The 25,176-nt window shown below is 42.5% G+C and overlaps 1 protein-coding gene across 1 annotated transcript in view; it reads right to left on the reverse strand.

The window, feature by feature from the left end:
• CIZ1 (CDKN1A interacting zinc finger protein 1) overlaps positions 1–25,176 on the reverse strand; it is a 177,227-nt gene that overhangs the window by 130,067 nt on the left and 21,984 nt on the right. Inside the window, exons 2-4 of the mRNA XM_053695793.1 lie at positions 17,956–18,110; positions 17,743–17,870; positions 16,945–17,111 (exon numbers count right to left, since the gene is read on the reverse strand). Of these exons, the coding sequence (XP_053551768.1) occupies positions 16,945–17,111; positions 17,743–17,870; positions 17,956–18,095 (435 nt within the window). The 5' untranslated portion in view covers positions 18,096–18,110. The remainder of the gene's footprint in view (positions 1–16,944; positions 17,112–17,742; positions 17,871–17,955; positions 18,111–25,176) is intronic.

The raw sequence follows: 25,176 nt of genomic DNA on the forward strand, positions 1-25,176 counted from the left end.
AGCTCCCTTTCCACCTGTGACGGTAGAAATTATTTCAGCCAGACCAGGACCAAATAAAGTCTTACCCTTCAAGGGAAGAGACAGAAGTTTAGACTTGGATACCATGTTAGCAGACTAAGACTTTAGCCACAGAGCACTGCAAGATAGAAATCTTTGCACCCAAACAGACTACTTTCATGCTGGCATCACATATAAAGGTATTAGCCAGCTATAAAGCCTTGATCCTGTCTTGGATCTCCTCTATTGTAGTCTCCTCCGAAATCAGATCCGAGAAGGAGGAGTTACACCAGTACAAGGCCGCACCAGCGACCGCCACAATACTAGCAACAGGTTGCCATTGTAGACCCTGGTGAAGAAACATCTTTCTTAAGTAACCTTCCAGTTTCCTATCCATAGGATCCTTAAAGGAGGTAATATCCTCTAGAGAAATAGTGGTTCTCTTGGCTAAGGTGGATATATGAGAAAGGAGAAATGGAGGCGCTAAATAGGGTGAGTATGTTAGGACAAGTGAAATGCTGCAAGAAGCAGACAAATGGCAACTCACGTGTTTGCAGGCACCACCAGTGGTGCGTGAGGCGAGCTGGGGCACACCGGTCCCCCCCAGCGAGACAAACCCTGGTTATTTCAGGAAGCTTGAGTGGAAACAGATCCCCAACACAGCATCAACACAGTTCTGTAGAAAAAATTCCTGCAGGGTGTCAGCTCAATTAGCTGAATGTGCAAACAGTTTAGCCAGACAGGCTGGAAGGCAGTGCAAAAGGTTGCCAATTAGGCAATAAAAGGTGATAAAAAGTGCTGCTGAGATTGTATATAAAGTATACAATAAAATGATAGTTCCAGTTAAAAGGAGTTTATTTAAAAGCAACGCGTTACTCAGTGGATATACCATTGTTTCATCAGCTGAGAAGCGTAAAGTCGATGGGCTACGCACAGCGATATATCAAGTAATAGGTTGTGGATTTATGGCGTCTCTGCACCACTTGAATGCTACCACTAGCCAGGAGGCTCAGAAGAATTAATGTGAGCTAGCGGTGGTAAGCATAAGTGGTGGTGTATCTTTGCAATACAGCAATTTGTTTCAAGAGAATATTTGTTTGCTTATAATTCAGGAAAGACTTCCTCATACTCCAGTATCCTCAGTGACTGTGATACATGCCGTCTTAAGTCTGATATATTATGCATGTCTGCATCTAATGTTTTAACACCGCACTTTTGAATTTGGCAAACAAAGATCAAAGCTTTATCACATATGCAAATAGAGGACATTCTTAACTTGTAGTATGTGTGTTGATTTTCCATCTTTTATCTATAAGATTGTTATACAGTGCTGGTTTTCTTCAATATATTTTATTTTTGTGATCTGCATTTATATAATGTGCTTTGAATAATTTGCCTTGTGATAGATAACATCTTATATACTTTTTAAAGGTATCCCTTGTTTACTGTGTAGTGATTTAGTTTCTTAAAGACTTGCTAGCAACTTAATATTTCTCTTATTGTAACTTATAACTTGATTGCTGTTTTCACTGCACACTTTGTGGCTCTGGCGACTTTTTCTTGATGTGGGTTCTCTATGTCGATAATACACTGGGATAGCAAAATATTTGCACATCTTTTTTTAAGTGCTGAAATCCCTTGCTTTTCTGATCAAAAATTAGATTGATCAGTTAAAATCTTCTATAATATATTTTTTACAAATAAAGATAATTATTGTCCCCTGAGCCACAGTCCAATTAACAGGTAGAGCCCCTAGTAATAAAGGGGATTATATAAACCCAATTAACCCCTCAAGAGCCAGCTTTACAACATTGTTTACACCCTTTAAATCTCCCAAGCAGAATAGTGCCCTGGACCTGCTGCCCAAATATAATCCCCAATGTGAAGGGATATTATCCCCAGACTTCCACTAAGGATTAACCCCCAGAAGTGCCATATCCTTCTAACCTAGAAGGTAAAAAGCACTTACCTGTGGAATATAGCTGCAGGGCAGGAATAGCTTCTCAGGTATGACAGACTCAGCCGACATCTGACAGGGACGTGAAGAAAAAGAATATGAGTAACCAACCCTGAATTTCTATATAGGGGTAGCATAAATGTTGGAAGAGAAGCAAGGACTACCTTGCCGTCTTCCAAATGCTAAAAGCCACCACAACTCTTACTAAAGAGGATTATGTGGACACAGCATTGCCCCAATCCTTGCTTGCAGGGAAACTAATCATTAAAGGATTAAATATCTTCAGCCACCATCTTCGCACATCCTCCTGATGTACAAGGCAAAGAATGGCTGGGGGATTGTGGGAAGTAGGAGAATACTTAAAGCTTTGCTGAGGTGTTCTTTGCCTCCTCCTGGTGGCCAGGAGTTGAATTCCCACTAGTAATTCGAATGGATTTGAGGACTCTCCATGCCATGGGAAAGAAAATACAGCTTTACTACACATATTGGGTCTGTAGAATGTATAAAATATAGCTTTACTAAACACGTAGCGTCTGTAGAATGTATAAAATACAGCTTTACTAAACACGTAGCGTGTCTGTAGAATGTTTAGAATACACCTTTACTAAATACGTAGCATGTCTGTAGAATGTATAAAATACAGCTTTACTAAACACATAGCATGTCTGTAGAATGTATAAAATACAGCTTTACTAAACACGTAGCGTGTCTGTAGAATGTATAAAATACAGCTTTACTAAACACGTAGCGTGTCTGTAGAATGTATAAAATACAGCTTTACTAAACACGTAGCGTGTCTGTAGAATGTATAAAATACAGCTTTACTAAACACGTAGCGTGTCTGTAGAATGTATAAAATACAGCTTTACTAAACACGTACAGTGGATATAAAAAGTCTACACACCCCTGGTAAAATGTCAGTTTTCTGTGATGTAAAAAAATTAGACAAAGAAAAATCATTTCAGAACTTTTTCCACCTTAAATGTGACCTATAAACTACACAACTCAATTGAAAAACAAACTGAAATTGTTTAGGTGGAGGGAAGAAAACAAAAAAAACTAAAATAATGTGTAGCTGTGTTAAGAATTAAGCAATCACATTCAAAATCATGTTAAATAGGACTCAGCATACACCTGCCATCATTTAAAGTGCCTCTGATTAATCCCAAATTAAGTTCAGCTGCTCTAGTTGGTCTTTCCTGAAATTTTCTTAGTCGCATTCCACGGCAAAAGCCATGGTCCACAGAGAGCTTCCAAAGAATCAGAGGGATCTCATTGTTCAAAGGTATCAGTCAGGAGAAGGGTACAAAATAATTTCCAAGAATTACCATGGAACACAGTGAAGACAATCATCATCAAGTGGAGACAATATGGTGCAACAGTGACATTACCAAGAACTGGACGTCCCTCCAAAATTGATGAAAAGACGAGAAGAAAACTGGTCTGGGAGGCTACCAAGAGGCCTACAGCAACAATAAAGGAGCTGCAGGAATATCTGGCAAGTACTGGCTGTGTGGTACATGTGACAACAATCTCACGTATTTGTCATATGTCTGGGTTATGGGGTAGAGTGGCAAGACGAAAGCCTTTTCTTACGAAGAAAAACATCCAAGCCAGGCTACATTTTGCAAAAACACATCTGAAGTCTCCCAAAAGCATGTGGGAAAAGGTATTATGGTCTGATGAAACCAAGGTTGAACTTTTTGGCCATAACTCCAAAAGATATGTTTGGCGCAAAAACAACACTGCACATCACCAAAAGAACACCATACCCACAGTGAAGCACGGTGGTGGCAGCATCATGCTTTGGTGCTGTTTTTCTTCAGCTGGAACTGGGGCCTTAGTTAAGCTAGAGTGAATTATGAACAGTTCCAAATACCAGTCAATATTAGCACAAAACCTTCAGGCTTCTGCTAGAAAGCTGAACATGAAGAGGAACTTCATCTTTCAGCATGACAATGACCCAAAGCATACATCCAAATCAACAAAAGAATGGCTTCACCAGAAGAAGATTAAAGTTTTGCAATGGCCCAGCCAGAGCCCAGATCTGAATCTGATTGAAAATCTGTGGGGTGATCTGAAGAGGGCTGTGCACAGGAGATGCCCTCGCAATCTGACAGATTTGGAGTGTTTTTGCAAAGATGAGTGGGCAAATCTTGCCAAGTCAAAATGTGCCATGCGGATAGACTCATACCCAAAAAGACTGAGTGCTGTAATAAAATCAAAAGGTGCTTCAACAAAGTATTAGTTTAAGGGTGTTCACACTTATGCAAACATATTTTATTTTTATATTTTTTCTTCCTCTACCTAAAAGATTTAAGTTTGTTTTTTAAATGAGTTGTACAGTTTATAGGTCAAATTAAAGGTGGAAAAAGTTATGTGATGTAATCTGTGTTACATCACAGAAACCTGACATTTTATCAGGGGTGTGTAGACTTTTTATATCCACTGTAGTGTCTGTACAATGTATAAAAACAAAATTTATGCTTACCACGACTTCATTCCTTACTGTTGGGAAATACAACACCTGGCCACCAGGAGGAGGCAAAGACACCCCAGCCAAAGGCTTAAATATCCCTCCCACATCACCTATCCTCCCAGACATTTCGCCAAGGGAACAAGGAAAAGTAGGAGAAACATCAGGGTATAAAAGGTGCCAGAAGAAAGTATAAAAAGGGAGCGGCCAAACAAAATATTTTACAGGCAGGGTCGTGGACTCTCCCTGCCAGGAAAGAAAGGAATTTATCTGGTAAGCATAAATTTTGCTTTCTTTCCATAAGGCAGGGAGAGTCCATGACTTCATTCCTTACTGTTGGCAAAACCATACCGAAGCTCCAGAGGACACTGAAGGAATAATAGGGGGGGAACAAAAAGGAGGCAGACCCTAATCTTAGGGCACCACAGCCTGCAAAACCTTTCTCCCAACAAACATGAAAAAGTATGGACCAGGTAGACCTCGTTCTTAAAAGCCCAGGAAGAAGCTACTGCTCTAGTGGAATAATCCTCTCAGGAGGCTGTTGTCCCACTGTCTCATAAGCTAGGCGGATGACACTCCTTAACCAAAAAGACAAGGAAGCCGTAGTGGCCTTCTAACCCCTACGTTTACCTGCATAGATGACAAACAAAGATGAAGATTGTCTGAACTCCTTAGTAGCCTTAAGATAAAATTTCAATGCACGAACCACATCTAGATTGTGAAGCAAACGTTCCTTCACTGAGGAAGGATTGGGACATAAGGAAGGAACAACAATCTCTTGATTAATGTTCCGATCTTACACCACCTTAGGAAGGAAAACAAAATTAGTATGTAAAACCGCCTTATCGGCGTGAAAAACAAGGTAAGGGGGATCACATTGCAAGGCAGAAATCTCAGAGACCCTGCGTGCAGAGGCAATAGCCAACAGAAACAGAACCTTCCAGGATAACAGTTTGGATTGGCTCAAACGGAGCCTGCTGCAACACACAAAGAATAAGGAGGAGACTCCAAGGCGGAGCCACCCTTCTAAACACAGGCCTGATCCTAGTCAGGGCCTTAACAAAGGACTGCACATCCAGAAGCTCAGCTAATCTCTTGTGCAGCAAAACCAACAATGCCGATAGCTGTCCCTTCAGTGAACAAGCAGATAGACCCTTCTCCAGTCCATCCCGGAGAAAGAATAAAATTCTGGCAACCTTAACCTTATGCCAAGAAAAACCACACTTCACACCAGTGCAGATAAGTCAGCCACACCTTATGGTAGATGCATCAAGTAACCGGCTTACAAACTTGAATCAAAGTGTCAATAACACTCTCAGAAAAAGCTCTCTTGGCTAAGACTAAGCGTTCAATCTCCACGTAGTCAGCCTCAGAGAATCTAGATTTTGATGTAGGAAGGGACCCTGTAGTAGCAGGTCCTTGCGACAGGGTAACCTCCATGGACGAGATGAGGACATCCCCACCAGATCCACGAACCAAGTCCTTTGAGGCCAGGATGAAACAATTAGAATCACTGGTGCTCACTCCTGCTTGATCCGAGCCACCGCACGAGGAAGAAGAGGTAATGGGGGAAATAGATATACGAGTCTAAACCTCCAGGGAACTGCTAGAGCATCTATTAGTTCTGCTTGACGATCCCTCTATCTCGACCCGTACCTGGGTACTTTGGCATTTAGATGGGAGGCCATGAGGTCCATCTCTGGCATCCCCCATCTGGAGCATATCTCTGCAACTACCTCGGGGTGGAAAGACCATTCCCCCGGGTGAAAATATTGTCTGCTGAGGAAGTCTGCTTCCCAGTTGTGCACACCCGGAATGTGGATCGCTGACAGCATACAGTTGTGGGTCTCTGTCCATTCCAGGATCTGAGAAACCTCTCTCATCGCTAAGGAACTCCTTGTTCCTCCCTGAAGGTTGATGTAGGCTATCGAAATTATATTGTCCGATTGGAATCTGATAAAGAAGGGGCCAAGTCTTCAGGGCACTGAATATTGCCCAAAGTTCCAAGATATTGATCGGCAACGTGGACTTCTCCTGAGTCCACAGACCCTGTGCCTTCCTGGCACTCCAAACGGCTCCCTAGCTGGATAGACTTGCGTCTGTAGTCACAATCTCCGAGGACTGTCTCAAGAAGCACGTGCCTTGGGACAGGTGATCTTGACAGAGCCACCAAGAGAGCGAATCTCGACAGGCTCTCCAGTATTATCTGTTGGGACAGGTCTAAATGGTCTCTGTTCCATTATCTCAGAATGCATAGATGTAAGGGTCTGAGATGGAATCTGGCAAAGGGAATGATGTCCATACAAGACACCATGAGGACAATCACCTCAATACACTGAGCCACCGAAGGACTTAGGGAGGCCTGGAGGGCAAGGCAAGCTGATGTAAGCTTGCAACGTCTCTTATCCATTAGAAAGATCTTCATGGATACCGAGTCTATAACTGTACCCACAAAACTCACCCTGGTATGTGGAGTAAGAACTCTTTTCCAAGTTTATCTTCCATCCATGTGACCAAAGAACACTTAGAAGGAATTACGAGTGCTCCCTTGGAGCAGTAGCTAAGCCAAAAGGAAGTTCTATGAACTGAAAGTGTTGGTCCAGAAATGCAAACCTAAGGAACTGAAAAATTTCCCTGTGTATCGGAACGTGAAGGTATGCATCCTTCCGGTCTATGTTAGTCATAAACTGTCCTTCCTGAACCAGAGGAAGGTTTGATCTTATTGTCTCCATCTTGAAGGATGGGACATTTAGAAATTTGTTTAGGCACTTCAAGTCCAGAATTGGACGAAAAGTTCCCTCCTTCTTGGGAACCACAAAGAGGTTTGAATAGAACCGCAGACCTCTTTCTGATGCAGGTACTGGGACAATTACTCCTAAAGAGACTAGGTCCCGTACGCAACCTAAAAAGGCAGTCCTCTTCTCTGGTTTTGTAGACAGTCTGGAGAGAAGTAATCTGCCCCTGGGCGGATGGGACTTGAATCCTATCCGGTATCCCTGATATACGACCTCCAGAACCCAAGGGTCCTGAACATTCTGAAACCAAGCGTTTGAGAAAAGTGACAAATCTGCCCCCTACTCAATCTGATCCCGGATCGGGGGCCGCCCCTTCATGCCGACTTGTTATCGGCAGGGTTCATTGTCTGTTTGGACTTGTTCTAGAATTGAGCCAGCTTCCAAGTACTCTTGGGCTGCCCGGGCTTGGATAAGGATTGAGATTGTTGGGACTTGTCCGAACGAAAATTTGACGACTGTCGTCCCTTAGGTCTGTTCTTCTTATCCTGTGGCAGGAAGGCTCCTTTCCCCCCGGTAACCGTGGAAATGATGGAGTCCAGACCTGGTCCGAATAAGATCTTCCCCTAGAAGGTGAGAGAAAGTAACCTGGATTTAGAAGTCATATCCGCAGACCAAGACTTGAACCAGAGAGCCTGGCAGACTTGAACCACAAAACCTGAAGCCTGTGCGTTCAGGGGAATAATTTGCATATTCGCATCACAGATCAAGGAGTTAGCAATTCTTAATGCCTTAATTTTTTCCTGAATATTCTCAAGGGGAGATTACACCTTAATAAGTTCAGACAGAGAGTCGCACCAGTAGGTAGCTGCTCCTGCCACTGCGGGTACTGCTGCCGCAGGTTGTAATAAAGATCCTGTGTGTTGGAACATTCTCCTCAGGAAAGTTTCCAACCTCTTGTCCATAGGCTCTCTAAAGGACTAACTATCCTCAAGGGGGATAGTAGTACGCCTTAGCTAGCGTCAAAATGGCGACATCCACCATAGGTATGGAACCCCACAATTCTATTTGAGAGTCAGGGACCGGGAACAATTTCTTAAAATTTGCTGAGGGAGAAAAGGTAGTTCCGATTCTTTCCCATTCGTAGACCCTGTCTAGCTTAGCCTCTGAAACCTTTGACGCTAGAGGTTAACTCATCCTTGGGTAGCTGAGACATAAAGGCTAGAAACGATAGGAATTTAGATGACTAAGTCAGGAGAACTATGTTTAACCTTTCTCTTACGTTTCCCAGAGATAGGTAGGGCACTCAGGGCTGCAGACACCGCCGATTGTAGCTGCGTGGTAAAGTCTGCAGGTATAAGGCCCCCTCCAGATGAAGAATTAGCTGTGCCACGGGGAACTGCATGTGAAGCGATTTGAGTAGACAGGGCAGAAATCTCTTGGGTCATAGAATCCTGAGAGGTTGATGGCTCAGAGGGACTAATTGCTCTATGGGTATTGGCAGACGTAGCTCCCTTCTTAGACTTTAAATCAGTGCTTAGGCAATTGGAACAAAATTGAGCAGACGGGCAAACCACAACCTCTTCAGAATATAAACAGGTAGTATTATTCACTATAGAAGGAGTGGAAACCTCTAACGTAGTATCAGAGTCCTCCATAGCTTTGGTATGTAATTCCACAAAAGGTATAAAAAAACGTTACAAAAAACAAGTGCTTTTAATATAAACAGACACCTTTATAATCCCAATGGCTGGGGCACTCACCACCTCCTAGACCCAGACAAATGATTAGTGAAACGCTCTCCTCAGGAGTGCTGTCTGCAGCAGGATCGCAAGGAAATGAAAGAGGCCGCACCCGTTCATGTGGTGCGCAAGACGGGGTCTTCCTCTGCTATGCAAAAGTGTGTTAAGCTAATATGAGCTGCGCAACACTCAAAAACGAAAATGAAACCTGTCGGTTCCCAAGCCAAAAGCACGCAGTCTTATGAGCCCAAAAACGAAAGTGAAACCTGTCTGTTCCCAAGCCAAAAGCACACAGTCTTATAAGCACAAACCTAATGAAGAACATAAAAATCCCCATAACTGTTCCCAATAATCTCTCTAAAGGAGACATTAATCACTTACCCTCTAGGATCCATGCTGTGAAACAGATAGAGCCTCAAGAGTGACAGCCTTCTAGCGACGCTCTGAAAGGGACCTGAGTGATTAAAAGCAAGCAGTGAAACTCGTCAACACTGATTGCTCAGGAGTTATTAGCTAACAGCCTGGGTGGTTTCGCAGAAAAACTTTCCCTGCATCTCCAGACTCTAACTCTCATCAATACTCTCACTGAGAGGTTTATATGATTACTTGAAACCCCAGTCCTCTCTTGAAGGGAACATACCTATTACAGGACTATCTGAATCTTCTGGCACTTCTCTTACACCTCCTCTAGTGATGAAAGGAAAAGAAAGACTGGGAGGATTGGGGAAGTGGGAGTGATATTTAAGCCTTTGGCTGGGGTGTCTTTGCCTCCCCCTAATGGCCATGTGTTGTATTTCCCCAACAGTAAGGAATGAAGTTGTGGACTCTCCCTGCCTTATGGAAAGAAATACAGCTTTACGAAACACATAGTGTGTCTTTAGAATGTATAAAATACAACTTTACTAAACACGTAGCGTCTGTGGAATGTATAAAATATAACTTTACTAAACACATAGCATTCTGTAGAATGTATAAAAAGAAAATTTATGTTTACCTGATAAATTTATTTATTTTTTGACACGATGAGTCCACGGATCATCTTAATTACTAATGGGATATTCACCTCCTGGTCAGCAGGAGGCGGCAAAGAGCACCACAGCATAGCTGTTAAATATCACCTCCCTTCACTCCCAACCCAGTCATTCGACCGAAGTAAAGGAGAGAAAGGAAGTAACAAGGTGCAGAGGTGTCTGAAGTTTATAATAACCAACAACCTGTCTCATACAAAAAACAGGGCGGGCTGTGGACTCATCGTGTCAAAAAAGAAATAAAATTTATCAGGTAAGCATAAATTTTCTTTTCTTTTTAATGACACGATGAGTCCACGGATCATCTTAATTACTAATGGGAATCAATACCCAAGCTAGAGTACACAGATGATACAGGAGGGACAAGACAGGGAACCTAAACGGAAAGGCACCACTGCTTGAAGAACCTTTCTCCCAAAAGCGGCCTCAGTCGAGGCAAAAGTGTCAAATTTGTAGAATTTTTAAAAAGTGTGGAGAGAGGACCAAGTTGCAGCCTTGCAAATCTGTTCCACCGAAGCTTCATTCTTGAATGCCCATGAGGAAGCAACAGCCCTCGTGCAATGAGCCGTAACTCTCTCTGGAGGCTGCTGGCCAGCAGTCTCATATGCAAAACGTATGATACTCTTCAGCCAAAAAAGAAAGAAGCAGCCGTAGCTTTCTGTCCCTTACGTTTTCCTGAGAAAACTACAAAAAATGCAGAAGACTGACGAAAATCCTTAGTCGCCTGCAGGTAAAACTTTAAAGCACGAACCACGTCTAAACTGTGCAGAAGCCGTTCCTTCTAAAAAGTAGGGTTAGGACACAAAGAAGGAACAACAAACTCCTGATTAATGTTCCGATCAGAAACTACTTTAGGAAGAAATCCTGATTTAGTACGTAAAACTACCTTATCAGAATGAAAAATAAGGTAAGGGGACTCATACTGCAATGCCGAGAGCTCTGACACACTGCGAGCAGAAGAAATAGCAACAACTTAACAACAATAAAACTTTCCAAGATAACAATTTAATAGCTAAGGAATGCATAGGCTCAAACGGAGCCCCCTGAAGAACTCTGAGAACTAAATTCAGACTCCATGGAGGAGTAACTGCTTTGAACACAGGCCTGACAAAATGCTTGTACATCGGGAACATCTGCCAGACGTTTGTGTAACAAAATAGATAAGGCAGAGATTTGACCCTTTAGGGAACTAGTCTATAATCCTTTCTCCAAACCCTCTTGGAGAAAAGACAAAATTCTAGGAATCCTAACTCTACTCCATCAGTAACCCTTGGATTCACACCAGTACAGATATTTACGCCATATCTTATGGTAAATATTTCTAGTTACAGGCTTACGAGCCTGAATCATGGTCTCTATGACCGAGTCAGAAAAACCCTGCTTGGATAAAATTAAGCGTTCAATCTCCAAGCAGTCTTCTTCAGAGAAACTAGATTTGGGTGAAGGAAGGGCCCCTGTATTAGAAGGTCCTTCCTCAACGGAAGTCTCCAAGGTGGCAGAGATGACATGTCCACCAGATCTGCATACCAAATCCTGCTAGGCCAAGCCGGTGCAATGAGGATCACCGATGGCCTCTCCTGCTTGATTCGAGCAATGACCCGAGGAAGAAGAGCAAACGGGGGAAATAGGTATGCTAGACTGAAGGTCGAAGGAACCGCCAGAGCATCTATCATTTCCGCCTGGGGGTCCCTGGACCTCTATCCGTATCTCAGGAGCTTGGCATTCTGTCGAGATGACATGAGATCTAATTCTGGCTGACCCCACTTGAGAATCAGGCTGGAGAACACTTCCGGGTGGAGTTCCCAATCCCCCGAATGAAAGGTCTGCCTGCTCAGGAAGTCCGCCTCCCAGTTGTCCACTCCTGGGATGTGGATCGCCGACAGGCAGCAAGAATGGGCCTCCGCCCACTGAATTATTTTGATTACCTCTGTCATCGCTAAGGAACTCCTTGTTCCTCCCTGATGATTGATGTAAGCCACTGAAGTTGTATTGTCCGACTGGAACCTGATAAACTGGACCGAGGCTAACTGGGGCCAGGCGAGCATTGAAGATCGCTCTCAGCTCCAGAATGTTTATAGGAAGAACAGACTCTGACTGAGTCCAAACTCCCTGTGCCTTTAGGGAGCACCATACTGCTCCCCGCCCTAAAAGGCTGGCGTCTTTTCTCACAATCACACAAGATGGTCTGCGAAAGCAGGTTCCCTGGGAGAGAGATGATCCAGAGACAACCACCATTGAAGGGAATCCCTCGTCTCCTGCACCAGTAGTATTAGAGGAGACAAATCCATATAATATCTGTTCCATTGCCTGAGCATGCTTAACTGCAGAGGTCTGAGGTGAAACCGAGCAAACAGGATGATGTCCATTGCCGCCACCATCAGCCTGATTACCTCCATGCACTGAGCCACTGATGGCCGAGGAGTGGACTGAAGGACTAGACAAGTATTGATAATCTTTGATTTCCTGACTTCCGTCAGAAAAATCTTCATTGATAGGGAATCTATTATGGTTCCCAAGAAAGTTACCCTTGTATTTGGGACTAAGGAACTCTTTTCCAAATTTACCTTCCACCCGTGAGATCGCAGGAAGGATAACACCATGCCTGTGTGGGATCTTGCTTGTTGTAAGGATGGTGCCTGAACTAGGATGTCGTCAAGATAGGGCGCCACTGCGATGCGCTGTAACCGAAGCACCGCCAACAGCGATCCCAGAACCTTTGTGAAAATTCTGGGAGCTGTGGCAAGACCGAAAGGAAGAGCCACGAACTGGAAGTTTTTGTCCAGAAAGGCAAACCTTAGGAATTTGTGATGATCCCTGTGAATGGGAACATGCAGGTACGCGTTCTTCAAATCCACTGTTGTCATAAATTGACCCCCTTGGATCAAAGGAAGAATGGAACGAATAGTTTCCATCTTGAAGGACGGTACCCTGAGAAATTTGTTTAGACTCTTGAGATCTAAAATTGGTCTGAAGGATCCCTCATTTTTGGGAACCACGAACAGATTGGAATAATAACCCAGACCCTGTTCCTGTATTGGGACGGGAACAATCACTCCCAGGTCTGAGAGATCTCCTACACAGAGTAAGAACGCCTCTCTTTTTGTCTGGTCTGCAGATAATCTTGACAGTAAAAACCTGCCTCTGGGAGGAAAACTTTTGAACTCTAATTTGTATCCCTGGGACACTATTTATATGGCGCAGGGATCCTGAACATCTCGAACCCAAGCCTGAGCGAAGAAGGAAAGTCTGCCCCCTACAAGATCCGGTCCCGGATAGGGGGCATGCCCTTCATGCTGTCTTTGATTCAATAGCAGGCTTTTTGGATTGTTCTCCCTTATTCCAAGACTGATTGGGTCTCCATGCAGGTTTAGATTGTTCCTGCTTGGAAGCGGTAGAAAGGAACGAAAATTACTCTGTCTTCCTTTTTGTTTGTTTCTCTTATCCTGAGGGAGATGACCTTTACCTCCCGAGATATCAGAGATAATTTACGTCAAGACAGGTCCAAACAAGGTCTTCCCCTTGTAAGGAATAGCTAGAAGCTTAGACTTAGAGGACACATCCACAGACCAAGGTTTTAACCATAAGGCTCTGTGAGCTAGAATAGAGAAACCCGAAATCTTTGCTCCCAGTTTGATAACTTGAAGGAAAGCATCCGTAATAAAGGAATTAGCCAGTTTAAGAGCTTTTATTCTATCCTGGATTCCATCCAGAGAAGTTTATGTCTTGAGAGCATCAGACAACGCATCAAACCAATATGCCGCTGCACTTGTGACGGTAGCAATGCACACAGCTGGCTGCCATTGTAAGCCCTGGTGTACATACATCTTTTTGAGTAGACTCTCTAATTTCTTGTCCATAGGATCTTTGAAAGCACAACTATCCTCTATGGGAATAGTAGTTCTCTTAGCTAAGGTGGAAACGGCTCCTTCCACCTTGAGAACTGTTTGCCAAGCCTCCTTAATAGAGTTGGCTATGGGAAACATCTTTTTAAATATAGGAGATGGAGAAAAAGGTATACCCGGTCTCTCCCACTCCTTAGCAATGATCTCAGAAGCTCGGTCAGGGACCAGAAACACATCTGTAGTGGAAGGAACCTCAAAATATTTGTTCAGCTTACTAGATTTCTTATGAACAACAACTACAGTGGAGTCGATGTCGTCTAATGTAGCTAAAACCTCCTTAAGTAACAGACTGAGGTGTTCTAGCTTAAACCTGAAAGATACCACTTCAGTATCAGCAAGAGGAATTACACTGTCCGAATCTGAAATTTCACCTTCACATGCTACTATGGTATCCTCCTCTCCAGGCTTCTGGGAGGGGACCTCCAAAACAGCAACAACTGCGTCAGAAACCTTGCTTACTGAATGTGTGATTTTCCTCTTACGCTTTCCCTGCAACATTGGAAAAGCAGAGAACGCATCTGAAATTGTAGAAGACATGAGAGAAACGATGTCTTTTAAAGTAACCCCAATTGGAGCCACCAAGGAAACGCAGGGCACTGCATGTGAGGGCGAAAAAATTTGGGACGCTTGTGGAGAAAGCTGCGGCATAAATTGAACATTGTCATTAGATTCCTGACCCGCATCCTCCTTAGAGAATGTTGGCTCAGGAAAAATGTTATCCCTGCAACTTATAGTCCTCTCAATACAAGAAGAACAAAAAGGGATTGGTGGTTCCACATTGGCATCAAAGCATAAAGTGCAGGTGACATTTTGCAAGGATTCATGGTCCATTATTACTGTTAATGAATAGAACTAGCAATACAAAAGTGAATATTTTAATACAATTAAACTTGACAAAAAGCACCCAGAGCTGGCACCCTTACACTCCCCTCAAACCCACAGACGTCTAGCACTCTTTACCGACAAATTTGAAATGATACCCCATAACTCCTAACTAGACAGGAGACCACCTTTGTAGCCTATCAAATAAAAATATACATGTTTTTTCTCTGCAGGAACCATTACCTTTCGTAGACTGAACTTACTTTTTATTTATCTAACACTGATAATATCTTATGTAATTTAAAATAGTACATGCAATGATCTATGTCAGGGGTGTCCAAACTTTGCTCTCCAGAGGTTTTGGAACTACATTTCCGATGATCCTCAGCCAGCATTTTATCTAGCTGAGCATCATGGGAAATGTAGTTCCAAAACCTCCGGAGAGCAAAGTTTGGACACCCCTGATCTATGTAATTATAACACAACCTGGTTAGCAATCTGTTATATATCACCCATGCAAAGGACACATAGTTGTTATTTACATCTCCTGACCAGCGAAATGCTGTTGTATATGTACCTACCTTTAACGTTACTGTCACTTTAAGATTTAAACTGTAACGTTTTTACTATAAACCGCAGAATGTGGTAAAAACTATACTTAGACAAAAAACCTCTACACCTCAGCTGTCTGCGGAGGTGCCTACCTGCCCACAACACCGGATAAAAGTCCCACTAGTAAAGGAGATGATTCGAAGAGCAGCAGGAAAACGATGTACGAAAACGCTCCTAGAAACGCTTGTTCTTATAAAACCAAGCGTTTCTAGTCGGCCTGTAGCTGAGTCACCTCCGTAGATGGAATAGAAATGGCGCGCAACTCTAGGAATCTTGTCACACTAAGCCCCGCCCCTTGTGGGTGTCTCTATTAACAATCTCCCGGTCGGTATTATACAAGTAAAACCGCCGGGAGTTCAGTGGAACCGCCAAAAAAAGTTTAACTACGCAGCATCCCCAGCCCCAGTGCCTGCTAGGTTGCCTAATAATCTCCTTCAGAAAGTCCCACTAGAAAATAAAGAGCTTACTGACCAAAGAGCCCTTTTCCTTCCTTCAAGCAAAAATAGTGCCCACTTTTTCTGATATGTGAAACTGTGTCACCTCTCCAGAATAAAGTAAGCACTTACCTGACCAATGCCCGATAGCAAGGCATCTCACCCGGCTTGAGAGGTCCTCTCCCTCCCATAGGCCTGTGGAATAAAAGAGACTGAGTATTTTCCCTCAGATCTTCACAATTAGGGCAGCATGAAATCTATGAGAGGCGCAGTGAGAATTATGTCCCACCAGTTTTCATTGCTCTAAAGCCACCACTGCTCTACTGAAGAGACTGATATGGACTATGGCCACACCCCAGGACAAAGCAGCACAATCTTGTACCACTTTAAAAATAATAAACTCTTGATTGAAGAATCTTTTCTAACACCTAACCTTACCACTTCCTAACACTAACGTAGGCAAAGAGAATGACTGGGTTGGGAGTGAAGGGAGGTGATATTTAACAGCTTTGCTGTGGTGCTCTTTGCCGCCTCCTGCTGACCAGGAGGTGAATATCCCATTAGTAATTAAGATGATCCGTGGACTCATCGTGTCATTAAAAAGAAATACAGTTTTACTAAATAAGTAGCGTGTCTAGGGAATACACTCCCAGGAGTTAAAGACATTATATAGTGAAACACATGTTTAGAAACAAAAATGATCTGATTGTTTTGCAGTTGTAAAGCCTTTAACCCTGTATAGTTGTGCACACACATACAAGTAACTACAGCATACACACGTATGGTGCTGCTCTCTACTCCAGTCGTATCCTTAAAGGGACACTGAACCCAAATGTTTTCTTCATTCTCTTGGTATCTTTATTTTAAATGCAAGAATGTAAGTTTAGATGCCGGACCATTTTTGGTGAACAACCTGGGTTGTTCTTGCTGATTGGTGGATAAATTCATCCACCAATAAAAAAGTTCTGTCAAGAGTGCTGATAGAAAAAAAGCCTAGATGCCTTCTTTTTCAAATAAAGATAGCAAGACAACGAAGAAAAATTGATAATAGGAGTAAATTAGAAAGTTGCTTAAAATTACATGCTCTATATGAATCACGAAAGAAAAAATTTGGGTTCAGTGTCCCTTTAAACAGAACAGGAACTTGCTGGATGCACAAGTGTTTAACAGTTTAGCAGTGACAGAATTTTATACTAGACAGCCCATGACACAAGCACCTCTCGTCACAATGCTTTATCTCACCTTCTGATACATACGGTGAGCTTGCGGGAAAGGCATTCCAGGAAAGCCCATACGAGGTGGCTTCACAGTGACTCCCATAGGTGGGGTACCTAGGATGGACTGTCTTGCAGCCGCAGGGAAGAAATGTGGCATTGGAGGAGCTGCCACGCTCATACCTCGTAAGTTACCTGCATCAAATAATCTTTATTAGCTCAAGCGCTAGAAGTAAATAAGCTGACTTACACAGAAATACAACAAACAAAAAAATATATCAACTCTACCTGCTGGTCTGGCGCTTAAAGCGATACACTAAATAATATATAAATAAACAAACAAACTTGGTAAATAGTGCACTCCCACTCACCATAAATCAAATTACCAGGGTGCAGAAAATACAGGCACACAGTAATCAAACTCTCTGGATTTAAAGCACAGCAATACATTTTTTCTGTGGTTTAAACCAAGAGTTTGATTATTGGATGATATATATTTACAAACAATTAACAGATAAATGTGTCTCATATGAGATTGTCATGTGTGTAACAACCTCCCCTGACCTCATGATAACAATAAGATATTTTAAGTCACTACTACTATAGGTAGTTTGTATACATAGTATCATAAGTACTGTAATCAGCAGGTAATAATAAACAGTTGCGTTTGTATTTTACAACCAAGAGACACATGGGGGGCTTGCATTTTTTTTAAAATATATAAATATATATTAATGAAAAAGTCTGGAGTTTGGAACAATTTTGGATTTGGGGAATTGTACCTGTATATATTTTAGTATGAAGTCTAAATGTAGAAGATAATTACCCTGCATGTGCTGCATGAGCAGAGCACGCTGTACCATAGGGTGAGTATTGAGAAGCCTGGCAGGATTAGCTGCATGAAAATTCATCATCTGCTGGGGGGGCTGGTGCTGAACTGGCGCGGGCATCACCCTGTTGGCAGAGAAATACAGCATGAGAACTGGTGACAAAATGCTGGCACAACTAAAGGAAGAAACTGCAGGCGGTGGGATCTCACCTGGGTAAAGTGTGGTGATGCGCTGCTGGGTGATGCGCTGCTTGGTGATGCGCTGCTGGGTGCTGCTGCTGCTGCTGCTGCTGCTGTAGAAGATGCTGAAGCTGCATTAGCTGATGGAACTGCTGCGACTGGTTAAACATCTCTGCAGTACACAGCTGGAAGACAAAGTATAGTGGTAGTATGCATCAAATGTGCAGGAAACCCAGAATTATATGCTCCTGGCTTTGTGTTCAGTGAGTACAACCTCTAGTGCATGTGCAAACACACCTGGCACCTCTAGTACACGTGCACACACCTGGCTTTGTGTTCTGTGAGTACAACCTCTAGTGCACGTGCACACACACCTGGAACCTCTAGTACACGTGCACACACCTGGCTTTGTGTTCAGTGAGTACAATCTCTAGTACACCTGCACACACACCTGGAACCTCTAGTACACGTGCACACACCTGGCTTTGTGTTCAGTGAGTACAACCTCTAGTACACGTGCACACACCTGGCTTTGTGTTCAGTGAGTACAATCTCTAGTACACCTGCACACACACCTGGCTTTGTGTTCAGTGAGTACAATCTCTAGTACACGTGCACACACCTGGCTTTGTGTTCAGTGAGTACAACCTCTAGTACACGTGCACACACCTGGCTTTGTGTTCAGTGAGTACAACCTCTAGTACACGTGCACACACCTGGCTTTGTGTTCAGTGAGTACAACCTCTAGTACACGTGCACACACCTGGCTTTGTGTTCACTGAGTACAACCTCTAGTACACGTGCACACACCTGGCTTTGTGTTCACTGAGTACAACTTCTAGTACACGTGCACACACTTGGCTTTGTGTTCAGGGAGTACAATCTCTAGTACACGTGCACACACCTGGCTTTGTGTTCAGGGAGTACAACCTCTAGTACACGTGCACACACCTGGCTTTGTGTTCAGTGAGTACAACCTCTAGTACACGTGCACACACCTGGCTTTGTGTTCAGTGAGTACAATCTCTAGTACACCTGCACACACACCTGGCTTTGTGTTCAGTGAGTACAATCTCTAGTACACGTGCACACACCTGGCTTTGTGTTCAGTGAGTACAACCTCTAGTACACGTGCACACACCTGGCTTTGTGTTCAGTGAGTACAACCTCTAGTACACGTGCACACACCTGGCTTTGTGTTCAGTGAGTACAACCTCTAGTACACGTGCACACACCTGGCTTTGTGTTCACTGAGTACAACTTCTAGTACACGTGCACACACTTGGCTTTGTGTTCAGGGAGTACAATCTCTAGTACACGTGCACACACCTGGCTTTGTGTTCAGGGAGTACAACCTCTAGTACACGTGCACACACCTGGCTTTGTGTTCAGGGAGTACAACCTCTAGTACACATGCACACACCTGACTTTTTGTTCATGGAGTACAATCTCTAGTACACGTGCACACACCTGGCTTTGTGTTCAGGGAGTACAACCTCTACATTCCAGCCAAAATTGGAATCCACATGGATACATTTCAGATTTGAATAGAAGCTTTTTTTTTATAAAAATGCTTCCAATAAAAGCTATAGCGGTATCAAAAGTGTATTTAAGTATGCTTCTGGAAACCTCTGTTTACCTTGACATATAATAATAATCCTGCACCTGTCAATATTCCTGAATCTGCGCAAATGCACCAATAAGTGTTGCTGCTGTTGTGAAGGCAAAGGGCGGTCACACTAAATATTGATTAGATTTTCATTTCTCTTTGTATTTTGTCAATTCATAAAAAATGAATAAACATTTAACGTTTTTGTTTTTGAAGCATTCTTACTTTAAAGCATTTTTTCACACCTGCCTGAAACTTTTGCACAACACAAAAAAATGCTATGTTTAACGTATTTAATTTGATTGTGAAGCGTGCACGCACATACACACGACACGCAGCACGCACATACACACGACACGCAGCACGCACACACGACACGCAGCACGCACACACACACGACACGCAGCACGCACACACACACGACACGCGGCACGCACACACACACGACACGCGGCACGCACATACACACGACACGCGGCACACACACACACGACACGCAGCACACACACGACACGCAGCACACACACACACGACACGCAGCACACACACACACGACACGCAGCACACACACACACGACACGCAGCACACACACACACACGACACGCAGCACACACACACACATGTAAAATGCCGCACTCATACACATACACATGACACGAAGCACATATAACTAGAAATTAACAAACATATATAAGCAATTTCTATATCTTGGCTCTTATCCCTGGGTAATGCTTAACAGCAGAAGCCCTCTCCTAAAGGGGCGTGGACAGAAAAGACCACTCCCCTGATTACCTATAAAGTTAATATGGACCATTCCCCTTATCCTTTTAGTGATGTCTAGCCAAAAAGGTGGAAAAGGAAAAAAGGGAAGGGAAACTTGGTAAGCATGCAAGAAGAGTCTCTGAATTACAAGCCTTATAAATTACAAGCTCCTGCAAAATCCACTTTGCTGTAGAAGACTGTCGCACATCCAACTTGTAATGTGAAACAAAAGTATGTGGAGAACTCCATACTGCCGCTTGACATATGTTGACACTGCCTGTGTGGAATGTGCCTTAAGCCCAAATAGAACTGGTTGATTCTTTTTTTTATAGGCTCGAGAGATCGTTTGAACAATCCAACTTGATTTTGTAGGAGCTTGACATTGTCGTAGACCCCTTGGTACCACAAATAAATGATCGGTTTTCTAAATAGACTTTGTCCTAGAAGCATATGTGTGAAGACAATGTACCACATCAAGTCGGTATAATGGCTTCCCTGGAGAATCTTGCATCTCTGGACAAAAAGGATGGTAATACAAATGTCCTGTGATTTATGAAAATTAGTGACTACCTTTGGTAAAAACTCAGGAATTGTGCGTAAAACAACTTTGTCTTTTTGAAAAGACACAAAAAGTTCCTTGATAGATAAGGCTTGTAATTCAGAGACTGTTCTGACCAGAGAGAGAGAGAGAGAGAGAGAGAGAGAGAGAGAGAGAGAGAGAGAGAGAGAGAGAGAGAGAGAGAGAGAGAGAGAGAGAGAGACAGACACAGACATATCTAATGGGTTCAGAGGGTATTTCCATAAAAGCTTCCAAAACCAAAGGAAGGTCCCATGTTGGAATGATAGATTTTGTAGAAGGCTAAATATGAGCCAAGAATTGATGAACCAATGGTTTATGTGCTCACTTGACACCAGAAATGGCAGACATAGCAGACACTTGTACCTTCTATTTCCTAGCGCAAAGTCCTCTTAAGAATCCTTCTTGTACAAAATCCAGTACGTGATGTAATTCTGTTTTGGCTGTAGAATCATTATGCTGAATCATCCATGCTGAAAAGGTATTCCATACTCTGTAATAGGTTGAAGAAGTAACCTTCTTTCTAGCCTGTAGTAAAGTTTGAATAATTGAATATGACATATTCAGTTGTCTATAGCTTGTGATCTCAGCAACTATAACGTCAGGTTTAAAGGGACACTGTAACCAAAAATTTTCTTTCGTGATTCAGATTGAGCATGAAATTTTAAGCAACTTTCTAATTTACTCCTATTATCAAATTTTCTTCATTCTCTTGTAATCTTTATTTGAAATGCAAGAATGTTAGTTTAGATGCCGGCCCATTTTTGGTGAACAACCTGGGTTGTCCTTGCTGATTGGTGGATAAATTCATCCACCAATAAAAGAGTGCTGTCCAGAGTACTGAAACCAAAAAAAAGCTTAGATGCCTTCTTTTTCAAATAATGATAGCAAGAGAACGAAGAAAAATTGAAAATAGGAGTAAATTAGAAAGTTGCTTAAAATTGCATGCTCTTTCTGGATTACAAAAGAAAAAATTTGGGTTCAGTGTCCCTTTAAGCATTGAGGTGCTGAATGCAGAAATGGACCCTGAAACAACATGTCTGGAGATTGTGAAAGGAGCCACGGAGGCTCTGAATCCTTCTGAGTAGATGAGGAATAAAATGGAGAGGTGAGGTGGAAAGACCTATATTAGGTTAAATCTCCATACCTGAGAAAAAGCATCCATTCCCAGAGCTTGTTATTTTGGCAGGCAACTGAAGAATAGAGGCAACTGATGAATGCGTCTGGAAGCCATCAGATCTATCTCTGGCAGACCCCATCTGTCGACAATCATCCTGATAAGGTTTGTGTTTAACTGCCATTCTGTTTGAGAAAGAGGAACTCGGCTCAGATAATCTGCCTGAACATTCTGTAGACCGGGAAGGTGAGAAGTGGATATCCCCTTCAGATTCTTCTGTGCCTCAAAATAAAATAGGCAATACTTCCTTGAGAGCTTGTAAACTCCTTGCTCCTCACAGGAAGTGAATGTAGGACCTTGTTGTCCTGTTGTTGGTAAGAATTTTTACTGAATTTCTCTGGAGTGGTTTCCGAAAGTGAAATAATGCATGGTAGACGGCTTTTATTTCCAGAACATTTGCAGGAAGGGACTGAAGAATTCTTTACCATGATCCCTGTGCATATTTTCCCTGGCACATAGCTCCCTAATTGAGCTTGCTGGAATCTGTCTGTATGATTATTCAATCTGGATTCACCAGAGGGAATCCTGGAGAACAGTTCTCTTTCTGAAACCACCAATGTAGACATCTTCTTAACTCCACGGGAAAGTGAATCTGCTGAGTTCCAGGTCTCTTAGGTAAAATCTTCAAAAATGGATTTGAAAAGGACGAATCCTCCATATTGCCCATTTCCCCAATTGGATGAGGGAAGACATGTGACCCAACAGTTGCATCCATATTTGAGCTGTTAAACAAGATGATTTTTGAAGCTTTTTGAAATAAGTTATCAAATTTTTCCTTCTTTGTGGTGACACAGAGACTAGTGCATTCTTTGTATCGAACAGTGCCCCCAGGAAAATGATGGACTGAGTTGGCTGAAGCTGTAGGGTATGAAGTATCTGTTCTCTGTTACACTCTGCCTCTTGAACGGTGTTGGAGATCAAAAGAATGTTGTCTAGATAATGTATCACAAAAAGACCCCTGACCATTAGTTCTGCAATAAAGGGAACTAAGGTCTTTGTAAATACTCTAGGTGCTATGGATATGCCAAATGGAAGAGCATCGAACTGGTAGTGTCATCTTCCTATGGCAAATCTTATAAATGCCTATAAACCTCTATAATAGGAATGTGGAAATATGCATCCTTTAGATCCACTGATAACATATATGCCCTTAGAAGCACTGCGTTTATCAATGTCATGTCCGTCTTGAACTCTAGAAAGGAATTTAGATGCCCGAGATCCAGAACTTGTTTCCAGGAATTGTTCTTTTTCACTAGAAGGCGAAGCAGAGGAGAGTAGAAACCTTGAAATCGTTGGCATGCCGGAATCTCTTGAATTACCTCCTGTTCCAGAAGTTTCTGAACAAACTGCAGAATTACCTGATGTTTCAATTCATCCTCTGGGAGTGGTGATATTACAAAGCAAGGAATTGGAGGTTTCTTCTTGAACTACAGTGTATATCCTCTCTTGAGAATCTGTTATACCCATCTGTCTGAAATTACCTTTGTCCAGATGTCTCCGAATTTGGAAAACCTTCCTCTCAAAGGCATCTGGACAGGTGTACCATCATTGTTTCTTATTCGGACGAAAATTTGCTGCATTGGTACGACCTCTACCTCTTGCCTATACCTGCGTTTTCCAGTCTGGATCACAAAAGGACTCCCTTCTGAAAGAAGTTTTAAAATGTTGATATTGATTTTACTGTCTATGGCCATCAGAAAAGGACTTGTTAAATCTTGGTGCCTGGGGAAGAAAATAACTTTTCCCCCTGAACGTTTTGAAATCAAGGTATCAAGCTCTTTACCAATGTTAAATTCAAATGGTAGGCCCAGCAAATTAATCTTGGAACTGGGATCGGCCTCTCAGTGAAGTAACCAAAGTGCCCTTCTTACCATGTTAGCTGTATTCATGGATCCGGCTGTTAAATGTAACATCTCAGAAACAGCAGATAATGAAAAGGCAAAAGCTTTCTTTAAATCTGAAATAAAAGGCATACATGATTGCACATCTTGAGAGGTAGAAATACTTTGCATAAAATTAGAAGACCAGGCATCTGTAGCTTTAAATACAGACAATAAAGGCAAAAGAGGATTCAAAACAGCTCCTTGCTGCAAATAAAGATTTTTAAGATTATGCTCCATTTTTCTTTCCATTACGTCTCTAAAAGCACCAGCGTCATCTACAGGGAATAACATTTTCTTAGTTAATCTTGAAATTGCTGCATCAATTTTAGGCGGAGTAGAAAATTGACAATAAAGTGGTTTTGGTAAAGGAAAATTTTGAAATAATTTCTCTGAAACTTTAAACTGTTTTTCATTCTTTGAAAATTCCTCCAAATAAATATTCTTTATAGATTCAGTTATTGGAAAAGTTTGAATAGAATCTGTTTTAGATTTAAACCAGTCTGAAGACACAGAAGGTTGTTTATCCTCAACACCTAAAGTCTCTTTGATGCATTAATAAATTCACATAATGTAGCAGTATCAAATACAGTAGAAGTAGCAGAAGAAGCCTTGCCCTCAGTGTCAGATAGTTGAACACCCTCAGCCCCAAGGCAGAACATACTGCGATATCATTGCAGAAAATGCGGCATATCTGCAGAAAGAGCAGGACTCTTCACACAGATATGAATGCACTGTGTTAAAGGAATGTTTGATTTGGAGTCCTGAATATACCTAATCGCTGCAGTCATACTAATTGTAGTGCTCCAGTTTTCTGGGTCCTCATTGTCAGTCTACCTGCAGACCCGGATATGCGCCTCAGTTTAGTATTTTCTATTGTAACTTCACGTCAGTGGTGTTTCCCCTTAGTGCTGAATGTCCGACTATCAGAGCAGAGGGAGACCGGTTGAAAGCTGCTCTTCTTTAGCAGCGTTCATGGAAAAATGTAAGGACGATTCCTCCCTCACTTTTGTTTTATGTTTCTCTTCACCTCGGCAAGCTCTGTGCATTAGAGCGACAGAAACCCCCCAACTCTTACAGAGGTACTGGGGGGGGCTGTAACTCTGCGCTAGTTCACAAGTCATTTAATCATTAAAGTGTAACTTGTAGTAGTGAGTCTGCTTTCACTTTTATTTTACAATGGTTTGCTTTTAACTAATTTTTAAAAGTACATAACATTGTATTTAAATTTAATGCAGTAGTGAG

The sequence above is a fragment of the Bombina bombina genome, chromosome 12, assembly GCF_027579735.1.
Source record: "Bombina bombina isolate aBomBom1 chromosome 12, aBomBom1.pri, whole genome shotgun sequence".
NCBI classification, from domain to species: domain Eukaryota; kingdom Metazoa; phylum Chordata; class Amphibia; order Anura; family Bombinatoridae; genus Bombina; species Bombina bombina.